This window comes from Zootoca vivipara, chromosome 1, assembly GCF_965207765.1.
Source record: "Zootoca vivipara chromosome 1, rZooViv2.hap1.1, whole genome shotgun sequence".
Taxonomy (NCBI): Eukaryota; Metazoa; Chordata; class Lepidosauria; order Squamata; family Lacertidae; genus Zootoca; species Zootoca vivipara.
This window is the reverse complement of record NC_142582.1, coordinates 72,373,225-72,383,241: the sequence shown is the minus strand read 5'-3', so window position 1 is coordinate 72,383,241 and position 10,017 is coordinate 72,373,225. Positions and strand designations below refer to the sequence as shown.

General features: G+C 44.3%; 1 protein-coding gene across 1 annotated transcript; it reads right to left on the bottom strand.

The window, feature by feature from the left end:
* Positions 1 to 1,938: 1,938 nt before the first annotated feature.
* On the bottom strand, positions 1,939 to 8,177 carry KCNA4 (potassium voltage-gated channel subfamily A member 4). The gene is made up of 2 exons (XM_035117773.3): positions 7,624 to 8,177; positions 1,939 to 6,546 (listed from the first exon to the last, which is right to left on the bottom strand). The coding sequence occupies exon 2, from the start codon at positions 5,756 to 5,758 to the stop codon at positions 3,770 to 3,772; it is 1,989 nt and encodes a 662-aa protein (XP_034973664.1). The 5' UTR covers positions 5,759 to 6,546; positions 7,624 to 8,177; the 3' UTR covers positions 1,939 to 3,769.
* Positions 8,178 to 10,017: the final 1,840 nt, after the last annotated feature.

Sequence of the window (10,017 nt, the reverse complement as noted above, 5' to 3'; positions counted from 1 at the left end):
TGGTGAATGTTGAGATAATGCATGTACAGTGCAATTCTAAGGTGGGGATGAAACAAATGGATATACCCTATAACCCCCCCCCCCAAAGCTGGAAGGTAAGAGGAATGCTATTCATTTCCTGCTTAATTTTTTATTTAGAATCATAGAATCGTAGAGTTGGAAGAGACCACAAGGGCCATCCAGTCCAACCCCCTGCCAAGCAGGAAACACCATCAAAGTATTCCTGACAAATGGCTATCAAGCCTTCGCTTAAAGACCTCCAAAGAAGGAGACTCCACCACACTCCTTGGCAGCAAATTCCACTGTAAATTCCAGCATCCATTTATTTTTTAACTTTCCCAGATTTTCCAAAGGGGAAAGGGAAGGAGAGATGCAGTCAAGCTCATAAGCATGTCTAGATTTCTTCCTTGTTTGGGGGCTTGTCAGGGGGCTGGGGTGGCTTTGGGTCCATTGGGCCCAATCTACTTCCTAATACTCCACTGCAGCCTTCGCCTTTCTGATCCTCTCAAAGTCAGAACTGCAAGATCAGCTGGACCAGAATGGCTGAGGAACTGATGGCAGCAAAAAGAAGGGGTGGTTTTTCCCCCCTGCAAACTTATGCAGACACATAATTTGGTTACCTATATTTGTTTTGAATGTTTAATATTTGTTTTTATTTATGATGGTTTTATGTATATATAGTGAATTTTATCTGCATTTGATTAACAATTTACCATAATTTGTACAGCAATTGGACAGCTCCTCTAAACAAATAAATAAGTTCCAATGTCAGGTCTCTGTCTCTGACATCAGAGGAATAGATCCAGTCTACCATCTCTGAAGGAATATAGGTTTGTACCCTACCTGGATATTATTTTAATATTTGCCAAACATTGATTATTTGATATCCATATTAAAACATCTACTGCTATTTGATCTCAGCATTTGATATCTGACCGTACTGAACAGTGGACATGCAATAGTTTGTATCTGGAAGAATTTGATAGCTGGCATATACATGGCATTTCATAGTTTGTAGTAAGTGATAGCTGACATGCAGTGGCATTTCGTATTTGACAGTATCTGTTAGATGACATAAAGTGGTGATTAGTATCAGATATGATTTGATAGGTAACATGCAATGATGTTTAGTAACTGATGAGTGGCAACTTATGGCATTCCACATTTGATATGGGCAAAAATATTCTTGGACCAGAGATGCTATATCTAGAGTACTCAAACTTTAAATTTTGCAGTAACATTTCATATTCAGAATATGAGTTCAAATTTTATGAATATTTATTTCAGTTCTTCATGCCACCATGTCTTAGCATCAGACACAATGCACTAGTACTAAAAATTGTTCCAGATTTGCATAATGCAGAATGGGATATGGGGAAATGTAGCAAATCTTTATTTCAGTTCTTTTTAGGATTAAAGAACAAATCTGCAAAGATTCAAAGCAGAGGATCTGTCCCAAGCTGAATGAAATTCATTATCATTATCATCATCATCATCTTGAATAAACCTTCCTTGATTAACGGCAGAGTTTTAAATGATTGCTTATAACTTACATATAACTAAAACAACGGTTCCACGGAGAGGAGCATTTGCTTTTAGACCATGACATTAGGCACCATCTTAAAAGATGTAATTCGCTCCTATATGAGAAAAAAACACAAATAATTTCACTTCTAAGGTGGCACCTGTACCCATGGTAAATGCTTGAATTAAAAAAAAATTAATTAACTAACTAACTAATTACAGGTTGAACCTCAATTATAGGAAAAAAATCAGCCAGGACTAGAAACTTCAGTCACTATGACAAAGTGTGGCTGAGAATGTACAGTACCCGTTTGGTCAATCTATATTTTTTCTCGATCCCAATTAAATATCTTCTTTCAGTACTAGTATTTCCAAGCATTTCTTCTGTCTAAAGCACACATTTATTTTCTGTCCCACAATTACATTCTTTTTAGAAATAGCATGAAGTCAACTGTGTTAACTGTGGAAATGCCACAAGGCTTCTCCCAACTCGTATAGTCCCTCATCAGTAGCTCTGGATTCATCAACCCTCCTGTTCTTTGCCTCTGCAAGTATGTGTTAGCTTTGTGAAGACCTTCTCAGCTCCTGAATGCAAAGTGTGTCTCATGGTGGAACCACTGCAACACCACAGCTCCCACTGTCTATATGAGGCATTTGGGTATGAAAAGGTTGTTGCATTGGCCCAAACAGGAACCAGATGGGGTGAATACATACTTAGCTGTTTTAATGCCTAGGCTTAACCATGTTTATTACAAATCTCACACTTTCTTTATCTTTAAAGCTGTTTCAAAACACACAGAGAAGGGTGCACGCTGCATGTAAAGGTGGGTGGGAGGAGAAATTCTGACCCACTAATAGCACATTTGCAAGTTAAAGATTGCTAATCCCAATTTGCCAGTTCAACGGTGTATCACTATGTCAGTCACTTTCTGGTCCACAGAAATATTTAACCAATATCAAAGTGCATTCTGTTACTCATAGACTTTGATTGCGAAATTACGTAGTAAAAAAACAAAAACAAACATACAACACATTGCAACCTCATTTACCTGATCCTGTGAATTCTTTTCTACCCTGGATTTGCTTATCTATGGCTATTGCTATATTTGCTTCCCATTCCCTGCTTCTCCAGTTCAAACACATGCACACGCACACACACACATTCTCACATACACACACAACCCCTATTCAGAATACATCTTCTATCCTTTAAGCAACTTTTATGAGTGAGTTTGTATATTATTACTTGGTATGATGGTTTGAAGAAGATTGATTTAGGGGGGGAAATGATTATAAAATTTTACTTCACAATCCTTTTTTGTTCAGAAAACAGATATTCATAATTAAAAGACTATGGAATTCGTGTAAAGTCAGCTGCTTAGCCAATCAGCATCGCGCAAAGAATAATACAAGAAAATAAAGATGCAGGATTCAACCTTCCAATGATTGTCATTGAACATTAGTAAACATTCACAGTATGAAGTCTCTGTCAGAATATCTCCAGCATATAAAGTAGTGCAAAAAAAGCAATCCAGTCACTTTTCCACTGCATCCAGACCACGTTAAATCATTTTCTAACTTCAATTCTTCCATGTATTACTCAATAAATGCCACAAGGTCTCCAAAAAAGCATTATAAAAATAAACATTTTCTGGGGGTTTGGTAGTATCTTCAACAATTACATATCCAGGTTGGTTGGTTGTTTTTTAAAAAAACAAAAACAAAAAAATAACCCAACAATGATTCTTTAAATATTTTAAGATCAAATTTGAAGTTCCCATAGAATAATTTTTTTCCCACAACCATATTTAGCATTTTAAAATCAAAGATTATGGAATCCACTGAATCATGGTAGCTGTTCTTAAAGCGTTAACAAATGAATGCATGGCTACTGAGCTTCATTGTTTCTTACATAGTAAATACCTTGAAATGCTAACTTTTACCACTGGGCAGTGAGTGAGGTGGATAAACATATCCTCCTGAAAAGTAAAATTGTTTCCCTCATGTGCAAAACACCTGCATTCTAGTAAAAATATAAACTTTGAAACTATTTCAGGTAAAACCCCCTCCACAAGGTATACCATTGACTTGATATGCAATACAAGTTTACTAATGCTTTGTAATTCATGTTTAACAAGTAAATGGCATATTTCTATATGCTTGTTTAAACTCCTGTTTGCATATTTCGTTTTTTTAAAAACCAATGTGCACTTTAATGCATAAATAGGTTTGGAAACAGTCAAAGTTAAACATCCGTTTCCACAGATTTTGCATTAACACAGTTCTGTTTTGCTGTCTCACTGCCGTTTCCTGTGACCTGACACTTTTTCTCCTTCACACAAAGAGACTCTTTAACCCCTTCCTCCATCTCCAAATACTCTGATTTCTCCTCCATGGACGAAGATGACGAACTTCGGATTTTCTTGAGTATCGTCGGAAGGTACGGACAGCTGACTGCGTTTTGTGTCAGCTGGGTATTTTCCTCATTTTCGGTCTCTCTGTGATAAAAATAGTTAAAGTTGGAGACAATCACTGGCACTGGTAAAGCAATGGTTAACACACCTGCAATGGCACATAGGGACCCGACTATTTTCCCACCAACAGTGATGGGCTTCATGTCCCCATAACCAACTGTAGTCATGGTCACAACAGCCCACCAAAAGGCATCTGGGATGCTGTGAAAATGAGTGAGAGATTCATCAGCTTCTGCAAAATAAACAGCACTGGAAAACAAAATGACGCCAATAAAAAGGAAGAAGATCAGGAGGCCCAGTTCCCTCATGCTGGCCCTGAGAGTGTGGCCCAGGATCTGCAAACCCTTGGAGTGTCTGGAGAGCTTGAAGATGCGAAACACTCGGACGAGACGGATGATCCTCAGGATGGCGAAAGACATGGCCTGCTGGCCGTTGCTGCCCTGCTGCTGGGCCAAGTCTGTACCCAGGGTGATGAAGTAAGGCAAAATGGAAACAATGTCTATGATGTTCATGATGTTCTTGAAGAAGACTGCTTTGCTGGGGCAAGCAAAGAAGCGCACTGTAAACTCAAACGAGAACCAAATGATGCAAACGGTCTCAATAATGAAGAAGGGGTCGTTGAAAATCGTATGTCCCCCACCCAGCATCTGCAGCGTCTCATTCACATTCTCCACATTGTAGGTCAAGATCAGCTCCTTCTCATCTCTGAACTCCGGCAGCGTCTCCAGGCAGAAAATGACGATGGAGATCAAAATGACCAAAACCGAGACGATGGCAATAATTCGGGCAGGGCTGGAGCTTTCAGGGTACTCGAAGAGCAGCCACACCTGCTTCTTGAATTCGTTTTCAGGCAGTACCTTGTCATCTTCTTCCTTGACGAAGCCTTCATCCTCTCTGAACTTCAGCATGGCCTCCTCCCCGAGTTCGTAGAATTTCACCTCCTCGCTGAAAATGTCAAAGGGGACATTGACAGGCCTTTTCAGACGTCCTCCGGACTGATAGTAATATAAAATTGCATCAAAGCTGGGGCGGTTCCTGTCAAAGAAATACTCATTCCGGAGAGGGTCAAAGTACCTGCCCCGCTTTGCCGGGTCACCCAGCAGTGTTTCGGGGAACTGAGCCAAGGTCTTCAGTTGAGTCTCAAACCGCAGGCCAGAAACATTGATGACAACTCGTTCGCAGCATTCATATTCGCTGTAGCGGACAGAAGTGTAGCCGCCAGGCCCAGCACCGTCATCAGGAAGCTGATCGGAAAACGAATACTCATCTTCACCTCCTTCATCAGTGCAGTAGAACTTCCTTTCCTCGTCTTCTTCATCCTCCCCATCATCATCTTCCTCCTCTTCTTCCTCTTCGTCCTCCTCACTCAGGTCCTTCAGGATCTTCTCCTCTGAGCCACTCAGGGGCAGCAACTCAGAGCAAGGGAAAGAGGCACCAAACTCCCTGCTGCCAAGGCAGTAGGCTTTTTTCCTCCTTTGCTTTTTCCTCCTGCTCTGATGATAACTGCTCCGTGATGTGTTCCCGCCACAGGAGGAAGAGGAGGCCCCACGACTCTGTTCCTGGTGATAGTGGTGCTGAGGTCCTCCTCCTCCAGAGACCCCCGTTTCTACGGCAGCCGTTGCAGCCGCTACAGCTGCCGCCGCCGCCGCCCTGGACTGTGCCAGCCGCTCTCTTTCCCTGGCTCTTGCTTGGGCGGCATATCCATAGGGCATGTGGCTGTTGCACCCAGAGCTGTCTGCACTTACCATTGCAACCTCCATGTTGGATTTCTTTGTTTAGAACACTCAAGAGGGGAAGAAAATGTCCCGTTTCTCAACAGTCATCACTGGGTGTTTTGCGTGAGAAGAGCATGACCACCGAGGTTTGGAAAACAGTATCTCGGAAGCATCGTCCCTCCTTTTCAGCATAACCTGGGTTTTCACTTTGCATTACTTCTCAAAGAGAAGTGTTCCACATCTTACTGCCCAGAAGGTATGATACAAATTATGGAGGTGTGTTTGTAAAAGTCCTCTGGTGTCGTCAAGAGATAATCCTGGACCATGTCCTTTTACACTTGAGATCCCACTGCTTATGGTATTCTTCAGTGGTTCACACAAAATCCACAGGTCCGAGTTCATGATTTTCTGTGGACACTTTCAATCAAGAGAAGAGTGCACCTAAGCAAAGTAAGAACTCTTCAAAAACAAACACTGGTCTTGAGTTCCTCGGGAAAATCAAGTGCAAAATAGCCAACATCCCCAGAATTGCCTCCTCATGATGCTTTGGCCTAGCAATGAAATTGCTGGTGAACACAGCTGTTTAGAAAGTTGAAGGAACTTCCAGTCTTCACTTTGCTTACACAGTGCGGAGGTCTGAACACACTCTTGCTTTTGCCAATCTGTCAGCAACGTCTTAAGCTTGAGAAAGCATCGCCCAAGTCAGCAGCAGGAGGGACTGCGGCCAGAGAAGGACAACAACGAGAAGGCTGGAAAGCTGGCTCTGAGTTCCCCATCGGAGAGGAAGGAGTGGATCACCCTTTGGTTACTCTCATGCAGTAGAAATGTTTATCCTGAAACACATACATGCACACGGACCAAAAAAAAAAAAGGTGGGGGGACAAAAGAAAAGGATGGGTCATATTCTATAGATGCAAGTGATGGTATTGCATATTAAATGGTTCAGATTTGCCTACTTTCGCTACTCATCGTTCTCTACCATTGTACACCCACCCACACTGCATGCACAGTTTTTCTGTGTCTGTGTGCATCTGTCTATATATAGATATGGTTGAGGAATATGAAGGCATATACACACCCACATCTCACACAGTGTTCTTTTATCTCCAGGGAGAGGATTTCAAATGCAAATCTCTATTGCAACAGAGACGTATCTCTGCATTGCAAAAATATGTAGAAATGTACCTGTGCATAGCATAGGTATGAATGCAGACTAGGTGTTCCTGCACACAACGCACCAAGGTGCATAGCTATGTATGGTTTGTGTCTCCATATACTATTTCACACAGAGCATTTGACTGCAAATCTATATTGCAATGTGCATTTAGACCGACATTATTTATCTCTGAATAACAAAGGTATTCACACTCATACGCACACATCTATTGTCCTTGCAATAGAGAAATCATGGGTTGCATAAATCTAGGTAGGAAATATTTCCAGGTACCCACCATGGCTACAAATGCATGGATGCAATATGGATAATTGGATCATGAGAGCACCACACATAAATTCCACCCAGCCTCTGTAACAATACCTATATAGCAGAATACATAATTAATCCAAGTCCGCCAGCTTGCATGCTACATCTTTGGAACTCATTAGGTATAAAGAGCATCCCAGCTCTCGCTAAAAAACAAATTTCGTTCTTGGAAGTTGATGCTGGCAATTTTCACCCAAAAGGCGAGCGTAGGGAAATATTATAAGAGGGTGGCTGTGTTGCATGAGGAATAGTCAAACAGCAGGGGCAATGAAGCTCTAACATGCGTACGCACGCGCGCACACACGCGCACTCACTTAGCATTTAAAAACATGCTCCCGAGACAATCTTCTTAAAGACAGCCTAGCGCATATAACCCCTAAGCATTATGCAGGGAGGGGGCCGTGGGGAGACATTGCTGTCTACTTACCGCGATGGACTGAGAAAAGGCAGCACCTAGGATCTGCAAAACGAGAAAGAGAGAGCGAGAGATCTTGGTCGGCGGGGGCGGGGAGGCTTTTCTGGGCAACCTGTTTTCGCAGGTGCCGCGCTCCGAAGGAAGAAGGTGCGCGGGGCGGGAGGGGTGGGGGGCGCATAAAGCGGAGGGGCGATGACGAATCGCCTTCTCCTGTCTTCTGGGCGAGCCGAGGCAACAACAACAACAAAAAGACTCCTGGAGGCTTTGGGCAATGCAAAATTCCGGGCGCAAAAAAACCCGGCTGCCACTCCTTTCAGCTTTGATCTTGACCAAATCGAGGAGGATGTGCAGAAACCCCAGAAGTTGACAAAAAGGAGGGGGGCGCTTTGGGGACGAAGAGTGGGGCGGGGGGGGGTGAGCGCCGGGGCTTGTCTGCAATGGTCTCGGATTATGGATGTTGCGCGTGCAGCTCGCTGTTCTTTTCCAAGCGCAGCCTTCCCCTCCACCTCCCCGCTTTTCTCTTTTTTGGAGCTGAGCAATTGTTGTAAATCACCCGTTCCCAACAATCCCTCCTCGCGCCCAGACAGGCTGTTGCTCTCGCAAGGATTGACAAAGAAGATGCGCTGCTGCTGCTGCTGCTGCTGCTGCTGCTGCTACTGCTACTGCTACTGCTACTGCTACTGCTACTGCTACTGCTACTGCTACTGCTGCTGCCTGGGGGCGCTTCCCCACCCTCCTCCCGGCTTGCGCGCTCCAAGCTGCAGCCCCTTTGCCTTTCCCCACCACCACCTCCCAATTTCGGTGAGCAAAGTCATTCGCTCGGCTGGCGGCGTCCACTTGTTGTTGTTGTTGTTCCTGTGCACCGTTTCCTCCCCTCTCCCTAACCCCGACAGAAAACGATCTATACGCTAATCGATAGAGGGTGGTGTTTTTTATCCCCTCCCGGAATTCTCCGACCACATCCAAGCGCCCGCTGCGCATCAGTTAGTTCAACATTCTTCTGGGAACAAGTCTGCTGCGGCGCGCGCGCTGCGCTCTCTTGCCCGGTCCCCCGTTGCAGAAGTCGCCTGCCCAATTCTCAATTGTGTTTACGTATCCACTGACGGACAAACGGCGGGGCTAGGTCTGATTTGTTCCCCAGGTTTTCCAGCTCGCGATCGGCCCCTAGCGGTCGATACTCCCATTAACACCTTCTCCCCCACTTGTTTCCTTCTCCTCCCCCCACTCCCCCCCACACCCACCTCTCATTTCTTTTTCGCGTCCCCTTTTCTGTGTTAAATCTATGGAAAGAAATATCCCCAAATTCAGTGATCTTAACTAATAGGCAAACTTTCCACTCAAGAAAGGAACCCAAGGGGGTCAGGTTTTCTTTAAAGTGATGGTGATGATAACCTCTGCGCCGCTGATGTGGCTGCAGTATCCGGGTTTCAGGAAAAGGCAATGGAACTAACAAACAAAAAGTTTCAAAGGGGAAAAGGTCGAAGTGAAACTGGATTAGTGGGTGAGTGAGACCACATTGCGTGGGTGGACGCAAAGGGAGTTCTCCAGATCTGGGGGCAGGAGGAAGGCAGGAAAGAGGAGGAGAGAAAAGGGAAGTTCTGTTATGCAAAGAGAAGGCTGTGCCTGTTGTGGTTGGGTCTGGGCACAATTGGATGTCACCCACTGTGCATTGTTGGACAAAGAAAAGTCACTGGACTTTAGGGCATGGCCCCATTCAGCAGAATGAGCAGGATGCCCCATCCCTACCCCAAGCAGTAGAGTTGGCTATTGTCTTACTACATTTGGACATAAGTGAAGGAACAGCACAATATAAGAGAGTGGCCTCACCATCATCCAGGCAGGCTGATGTGCGGTGCAGGGATTCCTTAAGCCATGCAGGACTTGAAAAGTCAGAATAAGCAGCTTGAACCAGCCTCAGAGATGAACCAGTGAAGCGTTTGTTCCAAGTCCTGATCCTTAAGTCGGAGGAGCAGAATGACTGCCACTCCCCCATGGGTACACCCCACAATGCTCCTGGGAACATAAGTGAATAGAGACCATGCAGGAGGGACAAGATCACTTGGGGAGAAGCATCTAATACCACTGCCCCTTCAGCCACCTAGAGGCTGGTGCTGGGATAGTTCTTCCCTTCTGATCCTTCCCCTCCCATATGACCTCTATCTTCTTGCTTTACTGGGAGCAGGAATAATATTCTACGGCCAGAATACAAAGCTATGCACATGGACGCCCCATTAAAATCAATGGGAATCATGAAAGATATAGAGCAATTTGAATGCTTTATATTACTATGGATATGTGTGTGTGTACGTACACCATTGGCTATATGTTGGGTATACTGCATACTGCACAAAGGAGTGTGTATACTCAGTCGCTCTAGGTGCTGTACAAAAGCCCCCTCTGGCCCAT